This window comes from Myxocyprinus asiaticus, chromosome 5 (genome assembly GCF_019703515.2).
Source record: "Myxocyprinus asiaticus isolate MX2 ecotype Aquarium Trade chromosome 5, UBuf_Myxa_2, whole genome shotgun sequence".
NCBI lineage: Eukaryota > Metazoa > Chordata > Actinopteri > Cypriniformes > Catostomidae > Myxocyprinus > Myxocyprinus asiaticus.
In genome coordinates, this window is record NC_059348.1 from 2,753,946 (window position 1) to 2,779,798 (window position 25,853).

The 25,853-nt window shown below is 40.2% G+C and overlaps 1 protein-coding gene across 5 annotated transcripts in view; it reads left to right on the plus strand.

Annotated features, from left to right (window-relative positions):
* Positions 1-25,853, plus strand: part of fggy (FGGY carbohydrate kinase domain containing) — a 44,412-nt gene that overhangs the window by 12,791 nt on the left and 5,768 nt on the right. For 2 of the 5 annotated variants that reach the window (XM_051697609.1, XM_051697611.1), the window contains exons 6-13: positions 11,845-11,960; positions 12,059-12,187; positions 13,462-13,565; positions 13,668-13,775; positions 15,845-15,906; positions 15,994-16,144; positions 24,579-24,653; positions 24,748-24,868. In XM_051697609.1, the coding sequence (XP_051553569.1) occupies positions 11,845-11,960; positions 12,059-12,187; positions 13,462-13,565; positions 13,668-13,775; positions 15,845-15,906; positions 15,994-16,144; positions 24,579-24,653; positions 24,748-24,868 (866 nt within the window). The remainder of the gene's footprint in view (positions 1-11,844; positions 11,961-12,058; positions 12,188-13,461; positions 13,566-13,667; positions 13,776-15,844; positions 15,907-15,993; positions 16,145-24,578; positions 24,654-24,747; positions 24,869-25,853) is intronic. The other 3 variants (XM_051697610.1, XM_051697612.1, XM_051697613.1) reach the window with 3 other exon arrangements.

Sequence of the window (25,853 nt, forward strand, 5' to 3'; positions counted from 1 at the left end):
TCAGAAAAAGATCTCGTTTGCTCTGATGTTTCCGGCCAAACTGAGAATAGAAACGAAGGTCGATCGCAAAGTATTTACATGTACAAATCTGGCAATGTCTTTTATAGAATCAATGACTGAGTAAACCGTTGGATGTTTCTTATGTGAGTGGGTCAACTCGCTGTACTTACTCTTGAGGAAGCTGGGCGACATTTTGGGTTTTTTGCGTTGGCTCCGCCTAGCGGCCGGAGCTTTGTGAATTACACTTTTCCTTAAAGAAACTTTTGCATTGATGTTCCCTGCCAGTTTGAGAGTGGACACTACAGACGACCGCAAAATATCTACATGCTCACACAAAGGATGTTTTTTATAAAGCTGACGGATTGTGTAAGTCATGGTATATATGTTTAAACGGCCTCCGAGTGAATTCAACCATCCGGGGAACTGGAATGCCAGTTTTGTTTCTTGTCAGTTTTGTGTTGTTCCGCCTAGCGGCTGGAGCTTGTTCTATTGAATAACACTCCTTTGGAACAGTTGTGGATTAATCTGTTCGTTCTTCGTGCTTATTCCTCCTGCTGGCTGTAGTTTGTTTTTAGTTTTTTTACGGGACATTGGAATGATTACGTCATCCGTTGAACTCATAACAGCTGGCTCACGGAACATTCGTTTGTCTGTCCGAGGAATCTGAATGGTTTTATATCAGCTGGAATTTGTTTTGTGGAAGATCACACCTTTGAGACAGTTCTGTGAATGAATCTACACATTCTTTGTGTTCATTCTTCCTATTGACTGGGTTTATTTCACAAAGTATTTTCTGTTATGTAGTTAAATTGAGCAATCCGATGGCAAAGTTGTCGTGGGGACTCGAGAGCGTTCATGGACCTTTTGAGTTTAGAGGGATTGTCGCCAGTTGGCGCTATCGTGCGCGGGGTTAATGCGCACGTTTTTCTTTTTTCTGTTTGTTTTGTTTGGGGGGGTGTTCGGGGGTTGATTGTTTCACTAATGGGGAATGTGGTCTTCATAATTTTGTTTTTGGCACACAATTAATTTTTTCTATTATATCAATATGTCAGTTGTTAATATAAGTGTACTATCTCTCTCCACATGGAATGTGAATGGGTTGGGGCACTCCATAAAAAGAAGGAAGGTTATTTCTTTTCTTAAACGTAAGAAATATGATATAGTGTTTCTTCAAGAAACACATCTCTCCCCGCAGGAAGCTGGAAAATTTGGGAAGATATTGGGTGGACATGCTCCTTGATCATAGTGAAGCAAAAATGTGTAAGCCCCCTAGAGCAACACTGACGCTTCACAGGATGTGTAAAAATCTTGGTCTTTCGGATATTTGGAGACTTTTGAACCCATCTGGTGGGGACTATACATTTTTTTCATCAGTCCATAAGATTTATTCTAGAATAGATTTTTTTTTTTTAATATCCAAATCCCTAATTTCATTTGTTGTTGATTGCTCAGTTGGAAATATTTTAGTCTCAGATCACGCCCTGGTGAGTTTAGAGGTGATGCCAAATATAGAGAAAAAGAAATCATATAGTTGGCGCCTTAATGTATCCCTTCTGCAAAATCCTGATTTCCAACAAATGTTACAGACTGAAATCAATGTTTATATGGAGACCAACTGGTCCTCAGTATCCTCTGTGGGCGTGGCTTGGGAGGCACTTAAAGCAGTTTTTAGGGGCCGGATCATACAGTATGCCTCATTCATCAAAAAATCCAAAGCACGAGAACCCGTGGAGTTAGAAGAGAATATTAAAAGTGCAGAGGCAGAGCTGAAGCGCCATATGTCAGCTGATGGCCTCAGAGAATTGACCCGATTGAAATATAGATATAATACTATTTTGTCGCGGAAAGTGGAGTTTTGGTTATTCAGGGCAAGACAGTCATACTTTGAGTCGGGTGACAAAGCAGGAAAGCTTTTGGCTAGATATATAAAGCAGAGAGAGTCTTTTTCTACCATCCCTCAGTGAAATCTGCTGGTGGTGAAATATTTACTTCAGCCACTGATATTAATAATGCCTTTAAAGAGTTCTGTTTTGATCTCTATAGTTCCACATTTCGTCTACTGATGAAGATATTAGAAACTTTGTGGAACCATTAGATCTTCCAAAACTGACAATTGAGCAAAAAAACTCTCTTGATTCTGAGATAACCTTGGAGGAGCTTGACGAGGTAATTAAGTCCCTACCTACTAGCAAGGCTCCGGGACCAGATGTTTTTGCCGCAGAATTTTTTAGATCCTATGCTACAGAACTGGCTCCACTTTTGTTAGAAGTTTATACTGATTCATTAAAGAATGGAAAGCTTCCGCCAACCATGACACAAGCCCGGATCAGTCTGATTCTTAAAAAGGACAAAGATCCAAGCGAGTGTAAAAGTTACCGTCCAATTTCCCTGATCCAGCTAGATGTAAAAATTTTGGCTAACTGATTAAGTAAAGTTATGACATCTCTTATACATATAGATCAGGTGGGGTTTATTCGGGGCCACAGCTCTTCTGATAACATCAGGCGTTTCATCAATATCATGTGGTCAGTAGCGAATGATCAGACTCCGGTCGCTGCCATCTCACTTGATGCCGAAAAGGCGTTTGATATGGTAGAATGGGATTATCTTTTTAAGATTTTGGAAATGTACGGGTTCGGAAGTACATTTATTGGTTGGATTAAGTTACTTTATAGACACCCTGTAGCAGCAGTACAAACAAATGGATTAATCTCAGATTATTTTACTTTGAATAAGGGCACTTGGCAGGGTTTCCCTCTTTCCCCATTATTGTTCTGTCTTGCCCTGGAACCATTAGCAGCTGCGATAAGAAAGGAGGATGATTTTCCAGGCGTGGTGGTGGGAGGTGTTCCGCATAAGCTTCTGCTTTACGCAGATGATATTTTATTATTTGTCTCTGAACCTACTAGATCTTTGCTTTGCCTCCACAGAATTATTAATTCCTTTTACAAGTTCTCAGGATCAATGACAAAGTCAATTGGGCTAAATCCAAAGCTTTGGCTTTGACAACGTACTGCCCAGTAACAGCTTTTCAGCCGGGCGCCTTCCAGTGGCCCAAACAGGGCAGTAAGTATTTGGGGATTTTATTCCCAGCAAATTTGTCTGATTTAGTTAGTGTTAATTTTGACCCTTTAATAAAAAGGTTTTCGAGCGATGTCAGCAGGTGGGCTTCATTACATTTATCGATGATTGGGAAGGTTAATGTTATTAAAATGAATTGTATTCCAAAATTTAACTACCTGCTACAGTCTCTCCCTGTACATGTCCCCCTCTCTTATTTCAAGGAATTTGATAGCATAGCGAAGTCCTTCATTTGGAATGGTAAACGTCCCAGATTGCATTTTAATAAGTTACATAGGCCGATAGACAAAGGAGGGTTAGGCCTACCCAAGATTTGTTTTATTACTATGCATTCAGTCTCAGACATTTGGTTCATTGGTCACTTCCACCTGAGAGAGCCCCTCCCTGGTTTGTTATTGAACAGGCAGTTCTTGCCCCTATTTCGCCATTACAAAGCATCTCTTATCAAACTAATCGGAAAAGTTAAGTTACACCCCGTTATTTCGCATTTACACTCGGTATGGACTAAAGTGTCCAGATTGTTTAAATTGGACACTTATTTAAATGCTGCCTCGAGCATATGGCAGAACCCAAGACTATGTATTGGCAAGTCTCCTTTCTGCTGGCCGGAGTGGATTGTGAGGGGGGTTGCTACACTCGGTGACCTATATGAAGGTGGTGTGTTGAGATCATTTGAAAACTTGGTCCAACATTTTGGGATCCCCAGACCTCAGTTTTATAGGTATTTACAACTGCGCTGCCTGCTTTGCACTATTTTTGGGAGTAGCACACACCCCCCTAAGGAGGCAGATGCTTTGGGAGAGGTGATTGCGGCTTTTGGAAAAGGTCATGAGGCATCAGTGTACTACTCCCTGTTAATTCAGAGTATGGGGGACGGAGCCTTAACTTCTCTCAAGAGAGTATGGTAGAAAGATTTCAACTTGGCATTGGAGGAAGGAGTGTGGGCTAAGATTCTTAAAAACGTTAAGTCTGCATCTAGTGATGCAAGGGTGCGTCTTATACAATTCAAAATTTTGCATAGATTTTATTGGACCCCCTCTAGACTGTATAGGCTTGGTCTTAAAGACACACCCACCTGCTAGAGATGCCAATCGGAGGATGGAGACATGGCCCATGTTTTTTGGTGGTGTGTCGAGATCCAAAAATTCTGGTCGAAGGTTCAGAATTTTGTGTGCGACGTGGTGGGCACTCAGGTTTCATTTTGCCCCAGACTTTGTGTTCTCGGCGATGTGGGGGATGGCCATATAGGGAACTGGGTTCTGACATGTGTGATGATCGCCAGGCAGGTTATTTTGAGGGGTTGGAGGTCAGCTGGTGCGCCCCCATATCTGGAGTGGTGCACGGAGGTGGGGAGGGTGGCAGCTTATGAGGAGGTGTCATCTGGAAGATGTGGTGGCTTGGATAAGTTTGTTCGGAAATGGGGCAGGTATTTGGAGTTTTTGGAGGGCTCTCGGGTGGGGTGTGGAGAGAGTAGTGTATTATAGTTTGTATGATTATTATGTGTGTGTATGTATGTATGTATGTGTATATATATGTATTTATGTTTGTGTATATATATATATATATATATATATATATATATATATATATATATGTATGTATATTGACCACAGGGTTGTTGTTTTTTTTGGGGGGGGGGAGGGATTTCGTTGGGAATTCATTGAAAAAAAAAATTTAAATAAAAAAATAAATAAAAATTCTTGCACTCTTTAAAAAAAAAAAAAAAAAAAAAAGCCCAGATCGGTGGAGTGTTGCAGTCATGGTTGTCCTTCTGCAAGTTTCTCCCATCTCCACACATGATCTCTGGAGCTCAACCAGAGTGACCATCTGGTTCTTTGTCACCTCTCTTACCGAGGTCCTTCTCCACCGATTGGACGGTGGCCAGCTCTAGGAAGAGTCATTGTTGTTCCAAACTTCTTCAATTTAAGAATTATGGAGGCCACTGTGCTCTTGGGAACCTTCAATGCAGCCAAACATTTTTTGAAGCCTTCCCCAGATCTGTGCCTCAACATAATCCTGTATCTGAGCTCTGCAGGCAGTTCCTTTGACCTCATGGCTTGGTTTTTGCTCTGATAACTCAGCCACGAAGTGGTAGGCCACGTAAAATGACAGAGCGGGGTCAGCGGATGCTGAGGCGCATAGTGCGCAGAGGTCTCCAACTTTCTGCAGAGTCAATCGCTACAGACCTCCAAAGTTCATGTGGCCTTCAGATTAGCTCAAGAACAGTGCTTAGAGAGCTTCATGGAATGGGTTTCCATGGCCGAGCAGCTGCATCCAAGCCATACATCATCAAGTGCAATGCAAAGCGTCGGATGCAGTGGTGTAAAGCACGCCGCCACTGGACTCTAGAGCAGTGGAGACGCGTTCTCTGGAGTGACGAATCACGCTTCTCCATCTGGTAATCTGATGGACGAGTCTGGGTTTGGCGGTTGCCAAGAGAACGGTACTTGTCTGACTGCATTGTGCCAACTGTGAAGTTTGGTGGAGGGGGGATTATGGTGTGGGGTTGTTTTTCAGGAGCTGGGCTTGGCCTCTTAGTTCCAGTGAAAGGAACTCTGAATGCTTCAGCATACCAAGAGATTTTGGACAATTCCATGCTCCCAACTTTGTGGGAACAGTTTGGGGATGGCCCCTTCCTGTTCCAACATGACTGCGCACCAGTGCACAAAGCAAGGTCCATAGAGACATGGATGAGCGAGTTTGGTGTGGAAGAACTTGACTGGCCTGCACAGAGTCCTGACCTCAACCCGATAGAGCACCTTTGGGAGGAATTAGAGTGAAGACTGCGAGCCAGGCCTTCTCGTCCAACATCAGTGTCTGACCTTACAAATGCGCTGTGTTCCACCCCCTGGAAAATCATCTTCCCTTCTTATCGCGGCTGCTAATGGTTCCAGGGCAAGACAGAACAATAATGGGGAAAGAGGGCAACCCTGCCGGGTGCCCCTATCCAGATCAAAATAATATGAAATTAATTAATTTGTTTGTACCATTGCTACCGGGTGTCTATAAAGTAACCCAATCCATCCAATAAAAGTATTCCTGAACCTGTATATTTCCAAAATCTTAAAAAGATAATCCCATTCTACCATATCAAATGAGATGGCAGTGACCGGAGTCTGATCATTCACCACTGACCACATGATATTGATGTTATCAGAAGAACTGCAGCCCCGAATAAACCCCACCTGATCTATGTGTATAAGAGATGTCATAAATTCTGGCTAACCGAGTAAGTAAAGTTTTGACAATATTTTAACGTTTAGCTGGATCAGGGAAATTGGACAGCAACTTTTACACTCGCCTGGATCTTTGTCCTTTTTAAATATCAAACTGATCCGGGCTTCTGTCATGGTTGGCGGAAGCCTTCCATTCCCTAATGATTCCATATAAACTTCTAGCAAAAGTGGAGCCAATTCTGTAGCATAAGATCTAAAAAAAGCCATCTGGCCCGGAGACTTGCCTGTAGGCAGGGCCTTAATTACCTCATCAATCTCCTCCAAGGTTATCTCAAAATCAAGAGAATTTTTTTGCTCAGTCGCCAGTTTAGGGAGTTCTAATGGTTCAAAGTTTCTAATATCTTCACCAGTAGACGAAGATGTGGAACTATAAAGATCAAGATAGAATCCTTTAAATGTATTATTAATATCAATGGCTGAGGTAAATATGTCACCACCAGCAGATTTCACTGAGGAAATGGTAGAAAAAGACTCTCTCTGCTTTATATATCTAGCCAAAAGCTTCCCTGCTTTGCCCCCCGACTGACTTGTCTTGCCCTGAATATCCAAAATTCCACCTTTCACAACAAAATAGTATTATATCTGTATTTCAATCGGGTCAATTCTCTGAGGCCATCAGACTACATTCGGCGTTTCAGCTCTGCCTCGGCTCTTTTAATATTCCCTTCCAACTCCACGAGTTCTCATGCTTTGGACCTTTTGATGAACGAGACTGTATGATCCGACCCTTAAGAACCGCCTTAAGTGCCTCCCAAGCCACGCCCGCTGAGGATACTGAGGACCAGTTAGTCTCCATATAAACATACATTTCAGCCTTTAACATCTGTTGTCATTCAAGATTTTGTAAAAGGGATCCATTAAAGCGCCAACTATATGATTTATTTTTCTCCGTATGTGGCAACACCTCTAAACTCACCAGGGCATGATCTGAGACTAAAATGTTTCCAATTGAGCAATCCACAACAGATGAAATGAGGGACTTAGATATATATATTTAAAAAATCTATTCTAGAATAGATCTTATGGACTGATGAAAAAAATTTATAGTCCCTACCAGATGGGTTCAAAAGTCTCCAAATATCTGTAAGACCAAGATATTTACACATCCACTTTTGCTTCACTATGATCAAGGACATCAAAAGATTAAAGTCTCCTCCCAATATTATATCATGAGGGGTGCCAGCAGCTTGCAACATCCCTTCAAGATCTATAAAAAAGCCCTGATCATCAATGTTAGGTGCATAAATATTAGCCAGAATCAACCTTTGCCCCTGAATTTATTCTAAAACAATAATGACTCTTCCTAATTTATCTTTAATCTGTTTGAGACATTCGAATTGTAGATGTTTACTTATGAGTGTAATGACTCCCATGCTCTTACTTGAGCTAGCACTAAACATGTCCACCCCATATCTTCCCAAATTTTTCAGCTTCCTGCAGGGTAAGATGCGTTTCTTGAAGAAACACTATATCACATTTCTTACGTTTAAGAAAAGAAATAACCTTCCTTCTTTTTATGGGGGGTCCCAACCCATTCACATTCCATGTGGAGAGAGATAATCCACTCATATTAACATTTGACATTTTGACATGTTAGAAAAAATAGATTGTGTGTCAAAAATAAAATTATAAAGACCACTTTCCCCATTAGTGCAACAATCAAACCCCAAACTTCCCCCCCCCGAACCAAACAAACAGAAAAAGAAAAACGTGCGCATTAACCCCGCGCATGACAGCGCCAACTGGCATCCATCCCTCTAAACTCAAACAGTCCATGTACGCCTACGAGAGTCCCCACGGCAGCTTTACTGTCGGATTGCTCAACTCCAGTGTTTCTATAAAAATTTTGTGAGACAGAATTACACAACAAAAGATAATCTATAAAACAAACTCCAGCCAATAGGCAGAATAAACACAAAGAACGTGTAGATTAATTCACAAAACTGTAACGAAAGTGTGTTTTTCCACAAAACAAACTCCAGCCGCTAGCAGAACCAGCACAAAAAAATAAAAAAGACGTTCAGTTTCCTCAGACAGTCAAACAAATGTTCCGTGAGGTGGCTGTTCATGAGCTCAGCAGATGACTTAATTCTTCCAATGTCCTGCAATAAATACTCCACAAAATAAACTCCAGCCAATAGGAGGCATAAGCACAAAAAACGAGCAAATTCATCCACAACTGTCCCGAAGGAGTGTTATTCCATAAAACAAACTCCAGCGAGACAAGCTTATGTGGAGGCAACATGAGAAACACACCATGACTTCCTCAGTCCATTGATTTTATGTAAGACTTCGCTTGTTGTGGGCATGTAAATATTTTGCGTCCATGCTTAGTATCTATTCTCAATTTGTCCGGAAACATCAGTACAAAAGCGATCGTCCGTCGATGTAAATGTTTCTTGAAGGAGTGTTACTACACAACACAGACTCCAGCCACTAGGCGGAACCAACACAAAAAGAAACATAATGGCACCCAGCTTCCTTAGACAGTCAAGTGTATGCTCAGCGAGTCAAGCTCACTTGGGGGCCACGTAAGAAACACCAAATGGTTTACTCACCCCATTGTCTCTATGAAGGACAATGCTTGCTGTTGGCATGTAAATATTTTGCGGCCATCCTTAGTATCTATTCTCAGTTTGGCCGGAAAGCGATCTTCCGTTGATGTAAGAGTTTCTTGCATTCCTTGAATCGATCACGTTTCTCTCTTGTCGGATTCGCAAAGACTGAGAACAAGAAAATGCTGTGGTTTTTCCAAGAAAGCCTTCCTTTACTCCTCGCCTCGTGTACCACGAGATCTTTATCAGATGATCTCAGAAATTTGGCCAGAATTGATCGGGGTCTGCCTCCTTCAGCGTATCTGCGAGCCGGAACTCTGTGAGCTCGCTCGATTTCCAGCTTATGGCCTGTTATGTCGAGCAGACTCGGGAAGAGGTCTAGGAACTTCACCATATTTGGTTGCTTAGGAGACCTGGCTGGAGTCACTCAGCACACCCTGGATTCGAACTCACGACTCCAGGGATAGTAGTCAGCATCAATACTCGCTAAGCTGCCCTGGCCATTGCAGTTCTTTAATTGTATTACCGTAATGAGAATCTAATGAGAAATACCTTTGAGAATAATGAGATTTACAGGGAAAAAAGTAAAACCTCCAGACACTTTACAGTAACAGTGTTTCCCGTAGGATTTTTATCAGCAGCGGTGCTGTTGTGCACGCGTCCACAAACCTACAACACCGGACCCGCATTAACACGTGTTGGTCGAAGAATAGATTAAAACAGGGGTGTCAAACTCAATTTCAGCCTGAGCCACATCAGGGCTTATTTGTGATCCAAGAATTAAAAAGCCTTCAAATTTATGTTTTCTTTGTCAGTGCCATTTTGAATGTGGGGGCTGTTTGTTTTAAACTTGTTTAATCACAGAGACATAAGAGTTTTGCAACAGACAATTCTGTGCCTTATTCAAACGGGTTTCGCAATCCCCGCCACACATCTCAGTGGTTCACAGGCGCATTTAAAATAGTCTGTTGTTACCGCACCTGCTCTGACCTCGTGCTGCTTTATCCGTGATTAAGCCGTGTTGATAATCAGTAGCGGTTTTAACCACCACGCAAACCACGCAATTGCGTGGGCCCCTGATGTCAGATGGGCCCTCGCCCTGGTAGGAAAGCTCAGCAAAAACTGCTTGAGGGGGTGATTTGATGTTCTGGGTACACGTGCGAACACGTTGTTGTCAGCACTCTTAGAGCGGTTTACGTTAGAGGTCCGCCGGGTTTGGGTCATTTTTTCAAGTAGGACTTTGTCTTTGGGTTTGTAATTTTATGAAAAAATATACAGGACTTCCAGACTTGTTTCGCCCATGAGTTAGGAGCCGTTCACACTGAACATGTTTTTGCGTGCGTCTGCTCTGTTATTCCATTGCTTTCCTATGCGCTGGACAAACGTCCTTGACTGCTGCACCGCGTCTCGCTGTTTCTTCAGTGTCTCACGCAGGACCAGCACATTTTTAGACACTTCAGGTCTCAAAAACGCACGTTGAGACACCTGCGTTCTATTTCATTTGTTGCACTGTGTCTAGATTTTCTTTAGTGCAGGTGCCACAAAGATTTAACGTTTTGAACAAGTTAATGTTGCAAAGAGGTGACTGTTACAATGTTTAACGTTATTCCAGATTATTCTGCACCAAGCAAAGTTTCAGCGCTTGATAAATGGCAATGTTTTTTGCTCTAGTGTGCTGAGGGGCTGCCATGCCTTGTATGTTTACTGTTAAAATACTGTTATGAATGTTGCCTACGATGCTTACATAAAATACAGCCTTTTGCAACATGATGAGCAACACACGGCAGCATTAGAATATAATCTCCAGGTGAAAGTAAATAAGACAAATATATAACAAATCCTCAAAGTAATAATAATAATGTATCATACTGTTTTATAATGAAAAATTGGACAACAATAAATAACAACTGAATTCCAAAATGTTAGTGAGTGAAGTAGTAGGTTTTGCTTACCCTGTTCATAAAAAAAAAAAAAAAAAAAAAAAAAAAAAATATATATATATATATATATATATATATATATATATATATATATATATATATATATATATATATATGTAGCTTTGTAAAAATATTGCTTATTTATCACTGTATTGTCGAAAAAACTGGAAAACTTGAACTAGAATTTAATTTAATTAAACATTTTGATTGTACTTGGCTACAACGGCTGATAGGATGAATTTAAAATTATGATTGAAAATCAATTTTATGCTATTTTTTAAGGAACATTTTCGAAATAGGGCCTCGGGTTGGTCGGTTGCTTGGGACCTCAGAAATCGTAAACCCGCCCCCGCTGATAATTGATCCGTGTAGCACTGTTTCTTTCCGCTTCTGAAGTGAGAAAAATGCACTCCAAAACATACAGATGACAGGGAAATGCTCATTTATATTCATGAGGAAAGCGCTAACTGATTGTTCAGGAAAAATGTTGCAATCTCCTGCCATCCTAAGTTTCAGAAATGAGCTTGCGGGCCACTTGAAATGAAGCGAGTTTACACATGCTGTTATGTGGTGACGTCACTGTAAGTGCGTATATTTGTGTGTGTATGTGGTTGGGTCTCTTTCACAATGTACAAAGTGCACAGCTGACTGGGGCTGGCAAGCGTTATGTTGCGTCATGAATATTAAATGAACCACATGAAATCCCAACAGCGGCACTAATAATTCAGCAGTGGCGCAGCGCCGCAGCAAAATGCATATAGGGGAAACTCTGAGTAAGGAGAATTTGTGCTCAACTTGTCAAGAAAATAATGTCACATCAAACTCAAAGGTCCTAAAACAGGCTTCATTTTCTTTTTGCAAAATATCATATTTTATTTCTTTTGATTGAAATGGAACCCGGACATGTTTTTGACAGGTTTCATGAGATTCACCCATGTAATTCCTGTAATCTTGTTTTATAGTCTGGTATTGAAGTATTCTTCAATTTTGATCTGTAATAATGCACCACCTCACCTTGATCTCCTGATATAGGTCTTTATGTACTCTAGTATGTAAGTGGACATATTCACCATCAGATGGGTGGGACGACACTTTCTGGACAGCTATTGGTCTAGAGGACCTGCTTGAGAACAGTTATTCCAAAATAGGTGGGAGAAGAGAGCTTAAGATATTCAGTATGCTCTTCAGTTGCATTGTGCTGTTGTTTTTTTTTTTTTTTTTACTGTTTTATTTCTTGGGTTTAAAGGAAAGCTAACATGTTGTCCAGGAAGTCCGGTTGGAGGTGGTCTCACCCTGGAGGCGGCTGCAGATTTAGGCCTGAAACAAGGCACAGCTGTGGGAGCTTCACTCATTGATGCCCACGCAGGCGGGTTAGGTACATCACACTTTGCAATCAAATCCCATTGCATGGGTTAATGCATAAAGCATCAGTTTAAAACTTGACAGAGCATATTTAAAACTTGTGCAAAAAAATGCATACAACGACAACTTTACACAGCAAATGTGTTCCTTATTTATTTTTGTATTTTTTTAATATCGTACTGCGTTGATCCGCCTTGTTTTTATTCAGTGGCTGTGTTGATTTTTGTTTAATTGTTCAGATTAGGGCTGCCAGTAAAAAATCGAGTTTACAGTTACAGCTGCCACTATTAACTAATCATGAAGAGTCCATGTAGGTCTACTCATTGTGCATCAAAATGTTTTATTTAATTTTTCATTTAATGCATGTTTGTGCAGCGGTTGAGCATTTTAAAAATCACAGACAAGTCCATTGCTCGCTGTAGTCTGTAATATTGTCATAATTTGAATTTGTTTATCATGCTGCGAAGAGGGTCAATGTGAAGTTAAAGGGTTAGTACACCCAAAAATGAAAATTCTCTCATCATTTACTCACCCTCATGCCACCCCAGATGTGTATGACTTTCTATCTTCTGTAGAACACAAATGAAGATTTTTAGAAGAAATTCTCAGCTCTGTAGGTCCATAAAATGCAAGTGGATAATGATCAGCACGTTTAAGCTCCAAAAAGTACAGACAGACGTAGTAAAAGTAATCCAGTTCGCATGGTGTTGCACTTGCACTGATTCCTACTACTCCTCCAGACTCAAGCTTCATAATAACAGTGAAATACCACATTGTTTTTTTATTCAGTACAGTTGTATGTAGAGTAGCAATATTCACAGATAGCAGTGGTATTTGGTGAAGTGGCTCAGACTATGAGCCCAGGCCAGGGACTGTTCAAACAGACGGAACACAACAGACTGGAACCGAACGCGAGGATCTCAAGACACACATTTCCAAGTTGAACATCTTTCCTGACAAAGCCTTTAAACAACTCATTGCTTAATCTGAGAAACGCTTATCAGAGAGCAAGATGCAATGGCCAAAGACCTCCACTAACTGTAAGGGGCTGTTCACACCGAATGCTTTTGCAACCATCCATTTGTTTTTCTATGTAAATGCGTGCTTGACGAACGTCTTTGCTTCCCTTTGTTTTTGTTTTGTTGACCTCTAAAAGGATGAGTCATTTATGTTGGGAATACATTGAATAAGTAAGCTAATTTACCTGTGAATACCTTATCCTGATTAACAAATATTATCTCTAATATGATTGTATAATGTAATTCTGTCTGTTATTGACATGTTTAGGGGTCATTGGAGCAGACTTGAGGGGGCACCACCTGCCTTGTGAAAAGCAACCAATCACATCACGTATGGCTATTATATGTGGAACATCTTCATGTCACATGGCTGTAAGCTTCATCACAGTCTTTTGATATAACACACTATCATTTAATTAGGAAAGTATGAGTCTGAATCACAGTGTGTGTCTGATATGTAACTGTATTTCTCAGGTGAGCACTCAGGCGCTGTTTGTTCCTGGGGTCTGGGGCCCGTATCTGTCCGCCATGCTGCCAGGATTATGGCTAAATGAGGGAGGCCAGAGTGCAACTGGAAGACTGGTCAGTCCTGAGGATTTCACAGTTAAACTGCATTTTAAAGTTAAAGATATTGGTTTGAAACTTGGCAGATAGCTTTAGATTCAGTAGTCATACTGTAGATCATTGTTTCCCAACCACTGCGTGAAAGATTGTCAGGTGTGCTGTGGAAAATTAACAAATTCCACAGAATAAATAAATCCATGAAAAAAAATTTCAGGGATCCAAACTCCTCACCTTTCTGAGAAATTCGCCATTTTGAGACCATAATCGATCACTTTTGTGATTGTGAAGAGCAATGATTAATGTGCAAAAGTGACTGATGGGTTAAGGGTCTTTCACATGACTTGCGTCAGCGCTGCAGAATAAATACATTGAAGTCTATGAAGTGACACCACTTTACACCAAAGTGTTTTCCACACACACGTTTTTGCTTCACCAATAATGTTTTTGAGAGTACTAAGCAACAAGAAATATTTAAAAACTGTCCAGATTTGTGAAGAGACATTAAATGTCTCATAATTTCTTTTAATTAAATATTACCTTATTGTTTATGAATATCAGAGACCCCAGTTATTGAACTAATTTAAATTCACCAAGAAAACGCTTAGACCTAAACATAAACGAGTCCTTTTATTTCTTTCTGCTATCAAAGCAACTGCAAGCTTTTTTCTCTCTTCCAAATACATGTTTTCAATGTTTATTGTGCACACCTCCCGCATTTTTACATGGCAAACTAGTAAAATCGCCCCTCTGTGACGCTTTCTGCAACTCTTGTCATGTGGAGGGCAATGCGCCGCTTGACGCTGGCGTTGTACGGAGCATTGACGCCTCGACTCAACTCATGTGAAATACACTTTACAATGACGAAAGAACATTATTGAAACTCAAAATTATTATTATTTGTCTATTATTGTGGTCTTTTCTGATAAAAGCCATGCTCAGCAGTTTAAATAGGCTACTGTAGGAAAATAATACTGTAGGTCTGCTTTGTGTTTATAATTCTTATACTGAAGTCAGTTTATTTGTAGCCATGCAAGTTTTAATAAAGGAGAAGGTAAGGACTTTATTGAAACTCACTATTATTAGACTATTGTTGTTGTCTTTTTGGTTGAAAAATAATGCTCAGACTGAAGGAAGACTATAGATCTGCTTTGTTCTTTTTATGCTTAAACACTATAAAGTCTCTTGGTTGATTTCGGTCATGAACAACTCAAAATGATTCACTGACTCGCTCATAGCACATAAGATGCTCATTTGTTGCCACCTAGTGACATTTCCAGAAGGGGTCACTGAACTAATCAGTTAATAAAATTGAACAAATTTGTGAAACAGAAGCAATCCTCACCAAAATACTCTTTATTTTGCAGCTAATTCTGCACAATTATAAACTTGAATAAACTTGAATCACTAAAATAGCTGGAATTGGTGCTTTTAGCTTATTCTTAAAAAAAAAAATATCCCCGGAAAAAATGTTTGTGGACCGGTGATTGTCTTACCTTTTTCACCCCTCATGAGTTTGCATCCCTGTAATTTGTTGTGGTATTGCAAGAACAAATCTGCAAATTAGAAGAGAAGCAAATTTGTTGTTTTTCATAACCCATTTAGCGCTCTTGCCACCTGTGACCTCACACAACGTAGCCTACCTATGTGACTTGTTTTTTTGTTTTTTTTGCATAGCCGAATTTCAAACATTACAAGTAAACATGTTACTAAGATGGACAGAAAACATGGACAAGTTCTTGAAAAAGAAAAATATTGACGATGGTTAGCCTATGTGGGATAGTGGTGTGCTGTAGAATTTTTTAGTCGTAAAAAGTGTGCTGTGGCAGAAAAAAATGTTTGGAAACACTGCTGTAAATCGATAGACAGACAGCAGAGAGGCAGGTGGCAGGCAGTACTAAATAAAAACAAATATATTGTTATGATCAGTGTAACACATTACAGTAAAGGCTAACAATAAAGATATAAAGATGGTTTACTTATATGGGATATATTTATTCCACTAGCATAAACCATGATATGTATAGAGGACCAAACCCATCATGGTATTTGTCAGTTTTCACATCTACCGATTTTGTCTTTTACATCAGGTTGACCATATGGTAAAAGGACATACAGCTTACACACAGTTAAAAGAGCAGGCGGATTCAAGGTGCTTTTCTCTGTGATCACTTCTGACAGTTATTTCATATTCAGTTCAATATCACTAGTCTTTAAGTTCTGTTGTGTCCTTTGCCAGTGGGAAACACATTTACTCATATCTGAACTTCCACCTGGAACAAATGGCCACAGACGCAACACACGTGGAGCAGCTGACAGCCGGCCTGCATGTGTGGCCTGATTTCCATGGCAACCGCTCACCACTGGCTGACCAGACATTAAAGGGCATGGTGATGAACAAAATGACTTTTTGAAACCACTTTGCTTTACAATAATTGCTCATATTAGTAGATACCTTTTATAAGTTTTCATAATTTGATGTTAATTCTAATGTCTCTGTAAAATGTAACCATGCCTTTGAAATACTTTAAAAAGTAAAATGTTTGTTGAATTGCTAATTGTGATCAGTAATTAGGGTTGACAACTGACAACTAGGGATGGGCGGATCGATCCTAAAGTATCAATACTTCCGATACTGATGTTGTATCAAAAATATAGATCCTCACCCAAAAATATCAGTTCTAACGTTTATTTTTAAAAACTGCGGATATTGTTATTTGATTACAATGAACATGAAGAATAATCATAAGCTTCAAAGTGAAATAAAAAGGATTAGGCTATATTAGCAAATACTTGTGCAGGATTGGAACTATTTCTTCTTCCGCACATCTTAACATGCATGCTGAAAGACACAAGCAGACAAGTGCTTGCGCCGTCACAAGGCTTGTTCAAACAAGAGGGATCAGTGCCTTGTAGAGCTAATGATAGAATAGCAGAGAAACAGCTTCTGGAGTAAATTCACGCTAAAATAACATATCTAAAGATGACATTTCTTATAATGAGTTTGTGTGGAGTTGTTAATAAGTAATTAAAAAAATAGTTAATCATGGTTTTACTAAAGTGATATTATAGTAACCATGTATGTTTGTTTGTTTGTTTGTCAGTAATATTGTAGTAGTAACCATGGTTAATTGTGTGGTAACTATGGTTTAACTAAATACCATGGTATTTTTTTAAGGGTAAACAAAACAGAAGTCTAATAATTTTCTGTTTAGGTTTAAAATAAATAAATAAATAATAATAATAATAATGACTTGAATAATGACTAAAAATCATATTTTAAATTACCCATTTTATCCCAAGAAATCGGCAAAAAAATTGTTTTTATAGAAATATCAGTATTAGGGCTGTCAAATTAAAATTAAAATTTCGGGGGGAGTCACGTGATGCCATGCAAGGTTCGGACGTGTGAATAGCGAGATCTGCGCACTTTGCTGGTTTTAATACTTTTTATGTCATAAACCAGTGAGATTCGATACACCCTGATTCTTAACTTTTCTAGGAAGACAGTATGTCAAAGAATTCAAAATCCTCGGGCTCTGGAGACATTAAAAAACACTTACGTGCTCAAGCTGAAGCCTCTCCGGAGGCCTCGAGCCCGGGACTCAATTAGGACAGTGCGGTGGAAAAGATTCAGCATCAACTACTGAGCATGATGGCAATGCTGAGGAAGGTCATTGCTGATTTGGAGGATCTTGCTGTAATATGTCGATCGATCACTGCCATGGAGACACAATTCACTGAGTTGGTTACAAGAGTGTCGGATGTCGATCGATTATCTGGAGTCATCGGAGAGGGAATTAGCTGCTAATCCGCTAGCGACAGAGGTGGACTTGGAACGCGCTTGGGAAAGGTTTGGAAGATCTTGAGAATCGTAACCGGTGAAACAACATCCAAATTGTTGGAATTCTCGAGCGAGAAGAGGATCAGAATATGGTGGAATTTCTGGACGAGCTCTTTCCGAGTCTGATCAACTTAACAGGCCATAAGCTGGAAATCGAGCAAGCTCACAGGGTTCTTGCTCAGAGATCCGCTGAGGGAGACAGGCCCCAATCAATTCTGGCCAAATTTCTCAGATCATCCGATAAAGACGTGTTACGCGAGGCAAGGAACAAAGGAAGGCATTCTTGGAAGAACCACAACATTTTCTTGTTCCCAGACTTTGCGAATTCGACGAGAAAAACATGATCGATTCAAGGAATGCAAGAAACTCTTACATCAGCGGAAGGTCGCTTTTGCACTGATGTTCCCGGCCAAATTTAGAATAGATACTAAGGATGGCCGCAAAATATTTACATGCCCACAGCAAGAGATGTCCTTCATAATGTCAATGGAATGAGTAGGTCATGGTGTGACTCTCACGTTGCAGCCAAGTGAGCCTGACTCACTGAACATTCACTCGACTGTCCGAGGAAGCTTAATGCCTTTTTTGTTTCTTTTTGTGCTGGTTCCACGTAGCGGCTTTAGTTTGTTTTGTGGAATAACACTCCTTCAAGAAACTCTTGCATCGACGGAGGGTCGCTTTTGCACTGATGTTCCCGGCCAGGTTGAAAATAGATGCTAAGGATGGCTGCAAAGTATTTACTTGTCCTCAACAAGCATTGTCCTTCATAAAGTCAGTGGAATGAGAAAGTCATTGTGTGGCGTTCGCTTTGCAGCCGAGTGGACCTGACTCACTGAACATTCACTTGACTGTTCGAGGAAACTGGGCACCTTTTTTGTTTCTTTTTGTGCGGGTTCCACCTAGCGGCTGGAGTTTGTTTTGTGTAGTAACACTCCTTCGGGACAGTTTGTGGATGAATCTGCATGTTCTTTGTGCTTGTGCCTCCTATTGGCTGGAGTTTGTTTTGTGGAGTATTTCTTGCAGGACATTGGAAGGATTAGGTCATGTGCTGCACTCATGTAACAGCCGGCTGTCCGAGGAAACTGAACAGGTTTTTTTTTTGTGCGTGTGTGTGTGTGTGTGTGCTGGTTCCACTAGAGGCTGGAGTTTGTTTTGTGGAGGAACACACCTTCGGGACATGCGGAAGAATCTACATGTTCTTTGTGTTTATTCTGCCAATTGGCTGGAGTTTGTTTTATAGATTTTCTTCTGCTATCTGTATAGAAACACCAGCAAAGTTGTCGCGGGGACTGTCGTAAGCGTATATGGACTGTTTGAGTTTAGAGGGATGGACAGTTGGCGCTGTCATGTGCACACGTTTTTCTTTTTTCTGTTTGTTTGGTTCTGGGGGAAGTTCAGGGTTTGATTATTGCACTAATGTTGGAATGTGGTCTTTATAATTTAGTTTTTGACACACAATCTATTTTTTCTAATATGTCAAAATGTCAAATGTTAATATGAGTGGATTGTCTCTCTCCACGTGGAATGTGAATGGGTTGGGGCTCCCAATAAAAAGAAGGAAGGTTATTTCTTTTCTTAAACGAAAGAAATATGATATAGTGTTTCTTCAAGAAACACATCTTTCCCTGCAAGAAGCTGAATAATTTGGGAAAATATGGGGTGGGCATGTTTTCTTCAGTGCTGGGTCAAGTAAGAGCAGGGAAGTCATTACATTGATAAGTAAACATCTACAATTAAAATGTCTCAAACAGAGTAAAGATAAATTAGGAAGAGTCATTATTGTTTTAGCAGAAATTCAGGGGTAAAGGTTGATTTTGGCTAATATTTACGCACCTAACTTTGATGATCAGGGCTTTTTTATAGATCTTGAAGGGATGTTGCAAGCCGCTGGCACCCCTCACGATATAATTTTGGGAGGAGACTTTAATCTTTTGATGGACTCAGTCCTTGATCATAGTGAAGCAAAAGTGTGTAAGCCTCCTAGAGCAACATTGATGCTTGACAGGATGTGTAAAAATCTTGGTCTTACAGATATTTAGAGACTTGAACCCATCTGGTAGGGACTATACATTTTTTTCATCAGTCCATAAGATCTATTCTAGAATAGATTTTTTTTTAGATATCCAAGTCCCTCATTTCATCTGTTGTTGATTGCACAATTGGAAACATCTTAGTCTTAGATCATGCCCTGGTGTGTTGAGGTGTTGCCACATATGGAGAAAAATAAATCATATAGTTGGTGCTTTAATGTATCCCTTCTGCAAAATCCTGATTTCCAACAAATATTAAAGGCTGAAATCAATGTTTATATGGAGACCAACTGGTCCTCAGTATCCTCTGTGGGCGTGGCTTGGGAGGCACTTAAGGTGGTTCTCAGGGGCTGGATCATACAGTATGCCTCATTCATCAAAAGATACAAAGCATAAGAACTCGTGGAGTTGGAAGGCAATATTAAAAATGCCGAGGCAGAGATGAAGCACCGAATGTCATCTGATGGCCTCAGAGAATTGACCCGATTGAAATACAGATATAATACTGTTTTGTCGCAGAAGGTGGATTTGAGATAAACTTGGAGGAGCTTGGCGAGGTAATTATCCGGGGCCATATGGCTTTGCCGCTGAATTTTTTAGATCTTATGCTACAGAACTGGCTCCACTTGTGTTAGAAGTTTATACGGAATCATTAAAGAATGGAAAGCTTCCGCCAACCATGACACAAGCCCGGATCAGTCTGATTCTTAAAAAGGACAAAGATCTAAGTGAGTGTAAGAGTTACCATCCAATTTCGCTTATCCAGCTAGACGTAAAAATATTGTCAAAAATTCTGGCTAAACGATCAAGTTATGACATCTCTTATACATATAGATCAGGTGGGGTTTATTCGGGGCCATTATGTGGGTAGTGGCGAATGATCAGACTCTGGTCGCTGCCATCTCACCTGACACCGAAAAGGCGTTTGATATGGTAGAATTGGATTATCTTTTTAAGATTTTGGTAATGTATGGGTTCAGGAGTACATTTATTGGTTGGATCAAGTTACTTTATAGACACCCTGTAGCAGCGTTACAAACAAATGGATTAATTTAAGATGATTTTACTCTGAATAGGGGCACCCGGCAAGGTTGCCCTCTTTACCCCTTATTGTTCTGTCTGGCCCTGGAACCATTAGCAGCTGCGCTAAGAAAGGAGGAGGATTTTCCAGGGGTGGTGGCGGGAGGCATGGCGCATAAGCTTTTGCTTTACGCAGATGATATTTCATTATTTGTCTCCGACCCTACTAGATCTATGCCTTGCCTCCACGGAATTATTAATTCCTTTTCTAAGTTCTCATGATACAAAGTCAATTGGTCTAAATCCGAAGATTTGGCTCTGACAGCATACTGCCCAGTAACGGCTTTCCAGCCGGGTGCCTTCCAGTGGCCCAATCATTGCATTAAGTATTTGGGAATTTTATTCCTAGCAAATTTGTCTGATTTATTTAGAGTTAATTTTGACCCCTTAATAAAAAGGTTTTCGAGCGATGTGGACAGGTGGGCTTCATAACATTTATCGATGATTGGGAAGGGTAATGTTATTAAAATGAATTGTGTTCCAAAATTTAACTACCTGCTACAATCTCTCCCTGTAGATGTCCCCCTCTCTTATTTCAAGCAATTTGATAGCATAGCGAAGTCCTTCATTTGGAATGGTAAACGTCCCAGATTACATTTCAGTAAATTACATAAACTGATTGACAAAGGTGGGCTAGGCCTACCCAAGATTTAGTTTTATTATTATGCATTCGGTCTCAGAAATTTGGCTCATTGGTCGCTTCCACCTGAGGGAGCCCCTCCCTGGTTTTGTTTTGAACAGGACATTCTTACCCCTATTTCACCATTGCACAGCCTTTCTATCAAACTAACCTTAGAGGTTAAGTTACACCCCGTTATCTCGCATTTGCACTCGGTATGGACAAAAGTGTCCAGAGTGTTTAATTCGGACATTTATTTAAATGTTACCTCAAGCATATGGCTGAACCCTAAATTATGTATTAATAAGTCCCCTTTCTGCTGATCAGACTGGATTATGAGGGGGGTTAATACGCTTGTGACCTATATAAGAGTGGAGTGTTGAGATCCTTTGAAAATATGGTTCAACATTTTGGGATCCCCAAGTCTCAATTCTGTAGGTATTTACAGCTGCACCATCTGCTTTGTACTATTTTGGGGAGTAGCATACACCCCCGTAAAGTGGCAGACACTCTGGAAGTGGTGATTACTGCTTTTGGAAAAGGCCATGAGGCATCAGAGTATTACTCCATGCAAATTCAGAGTCTGGGGGACGGAGCTTCAACTTCTCTCAAGTGATTATGGGAGAAAGATTTAAACTTGGTATTGGAGGAGGGAGTGTGGGCTTGGATTCTAAAAAAAATTTTCTCCAAGAAGCTTGGAACATCCTATCTGCCAACAACCAAGAAAAACTGTGTCTAGGTGTACCTAGGGGAATTGGTGATGTTTTGAAGGAAAAGGTGGTCACACCAAATATTGATTTAGCTTATTATGTTTACTGGACATTGTATGATGTTAAGTTAAAAGTGAAAACTGTTGGGCCTCATGTATTCAGATAGAAGACAAAGGCAGGCCTAACAGTCATAAAAGTCTGACTGAGGCCCACAGACACAGCCAAAATCAAACACAGGGAGTCCAAAACAGACTACAAATCCCATGAAGCCTTGCTCACTAAAGAATCGAACTCTCAACTCCTATTGGATGAGGCACACAACAGAACACCCCTCAACCATGACATCATCAGGAGTAGAAATACCTCTGAGATGCTTCCGGGAATTGCTTCCAGCAACTTTGCTCTCCGTGTGTAGACGCGGCTCATCGCTACTCTCAGGTGTAGCCTCATGGCACAAGGAAGTAACATCTGACTTGAAACTGTGGCCATACAATCTCCATCTCGCTGGACGAGTTGAGATTACTCTGTGTTCCACCGAACACTCTAACGGATCCGAAGGAGATCACCGAGCAATCCGCATCTTCATCTGTTTGCATGCAGAAGTGAAGAGAAAAAGATTTATCTTCCAGCTTCAATCAAGTTGACGTCGCTGATTTCTCCGCCAGCCCGCCGAGAATCAGCAGCCGTACCGCCCACGACAGAGCGAGGAAACGGCCTCCCGTCATCACCCGAGCCTCGAGGAACCGAGTCGGAGATAAAGGACGGATGAACACATATTCTACCTGCGTCCACATACAATTCAAGTAAGAGGTTTACGTCTGGGCAGAGATAGAATATTATAGTGCGTTATTGCTTGTACAGTTACGGACTGCCGAGTCCGCTCATTGCTGCTAATAATACTCAAGGTATTACTGTAATGTACTGTTATCACGAATGAGATCTGCTGTGTTGTAGTCCAACCACATTGGACTGTTGTGTATTTCCGCCATCGCGGGTGAGACCGGCACACTGAGTTTATCCATTAATGAACCAAAGACCACGGGACGGTTTACAAGCCATCCACCGCGTCTCTGAGTGAAAACTAACAGCTGCTTTCTCTCCCACGATCGCGAAACCGGCTTTGGTGCCGCCACTTTATTCTCTCTCTCGTACTAACCACACACACCCACACACACACATGCGACCCCTCACAAACATTCTCGCACACACTTTTGGCTAGTAGATAACTTCGTGATAAAGCTCAGCTTTGTCCCTAAGTTATCGTACAAGCGGAGACATGCGGTAAACGGGCAGATGCCATTAACCGGCTTCTCTCTGCCCACATTCGTGGCCATATTCTCTGGCCGGAAATCTCGCGTGACGTACTCTCCACAAGAGTCACGTCCGCCATTTTGTGCATGTCACTCCTTACACATGCACACATACCCATTCTCTTTCACACACACACACACACACACACACCTTCCTCTCATGTGTTATAGGATTATTTTGGTTACCATATCTAATCATGTCGCTGTTTAGTTTGTAGTTGTAAGTCGGAAGTTTATTGACTGCATTGTATTGATTATTAATTGATATTACTGCATAAATAAACTTTGTTATATTTCAAAGAGAAGTGTTTTGGTTTGTTTTGCATACACCTGTGTCAAATGCTGACAGGGGATGTCAGTGCTCGGGTTCAAGCCTTCTTTGTTTCTTTTCGAAGGTCGATATTCTTCGGATGTTGATTTTCCTAAGAGAACAATCTAATATTGAGACTGTCATACTATCTGGTTATTAGTCCCTGATTCCAGGGTGGTGCCCCGGCGATATTATTCCTTATTAATATTCTATTGATTTTTGATAATTGATAATTATCTTTGATGATTGTTGAATTTGAAGGATCAATAAGCTAGTGTTAATTTTAATCAATGTTTCATCGATGTTAATAATTAATGATTATCTTTGATAATTGTTGATTTAAAGGATTAAAAAAGCTAACATTGATTCTCATCAATGTTCTATTGATTTTAATAATGAATAATTATCTTTGATAATTATTAATTAATGCTAATAACCAAACCTGCTCCTGAACGTGGCGCACTACAAAACTATTTATGGCATTATTTTTTAAAACATCCTCACTGTTTATTTATTTATTATTTTTATTTTGTGTGTGTACTCTGGCTTGGTCACAGGAATGTTTGTTGGGGGGTGGGGTTGGGGATTGGGTGGGGGAAGGGAAATAATGGGGTTTAAGGAGGATAGTGGTTGACTCTGTTCATGAATGTTTTGTTTTGTTATGTGTAATGCTTGAGGAGCAACCAATAAAAAATTTTATCTTAAAAAAAAAAAAAAAAAAAAAATTATAATCTTAATGGTAAAAATGGGCTCCATTTCTTTATGCAAAATATAATTAATTTTTTTCTTCTTTTTTGATTTTGGAGTGAATGTGACTGAGACCTGTTTTCATACAAAATATCTTATTACTTTTTAAAGTATTTATAAAAGTAGTGTGTAATTATTTAGTTTGATTAATATTGACTTGATGGGTTTTCTCAGGTTGTTGGTCTCACTTTATCACAAACTTTGGATGACTTGGCCCTGCTGTATCTTGCAACTCTGCAAGCAATTGCTGTAAGACACATACACAAATATCTGAAATGCGTATGCAATTTATCTAAGGAAACATCCTGCGTGACTAATTCTATTCTCACTCTATTTTATAAAGTTTGGCACAAGACACATCATTGATGCCATGAAAGAGGCAGGACATGACATCACAACCCTCTTCCTCTGCGGTGGGCTCAGCAAGAACGCTCTGTTCGTGCACACTCATGCCAACACCACGGGTGAGTCACTTACCATTTAACTGACTGTAGTGGTTAAACTGTGTGGCTAACTTTCATTTGTGCATCACTGACCTGTGAAAACTTTTCTAAAGCCCTATTCGGACGGCAGTTATTTTACATGGGGACGTGAGGTAATTCCAGCATTTACAGGGGATAGTCAGTGATTTTAATGCCATCCGAATCCGAAATGTCTGTGTTTTTCTCCCACCTCCCACTAGTAAATTCCCGGCCAAACTACCTACTGTTTTTTGACAAACACCAAGGTCATGTGTTCATTTAATTACCATCCAAATCCATATCTCTGAGTTTATAATCTAAAAGCCGTTTTGGAAATCCTTTTTGACCACTGCTAAGTGCCATACGTTGCTGTGCTGTGCATGGTAACAGCTCTGGCAGTAATGGACAGTTGTGAAAGTTGGAGGATTGTGTAACAGAAATGTTTGAAATAATTCATAATAATACAATTCTATCGCCACTCCACCACAGTGAGTGGGAACTCTTAAGTGGAAGGGAAAGAAAAACGAGAGCCAGATCACGTAAACTTTTGAAATGGTCCATTATTATGGCAGCAATGTAATAAAATTATAATATATCACATTTTAATGTAGAAACATTTACTAAAAACTTTTATACATCAGGCTTGCATGACTACTCATTTATACGGGTCGAGTAGTCCCAGAAAAGTTGCAGAGTTAATGTCTATCTTATTTAAAAGATTTAATTTCCACCTCCACTTTTTAAACACTGATAGATAATTCCAAATGGTGTCCGTCATTTTGATAGATAAAACATAAGAAAACCATTTTTACCATAGCTCCTCAAATTTCATTTGAACTATCTTTACTGTCCTTGATTTGTGCGGCTTCTATATCTCCTTTCGTGCGCTTAGGAGAGAGTGCACAAGCGGCGCAACTGAGGTGATGCAGGTGACAAACATGCAAACCCCCATTGACAGATTTATTTGGCTACGTTGATAAACAGTCTC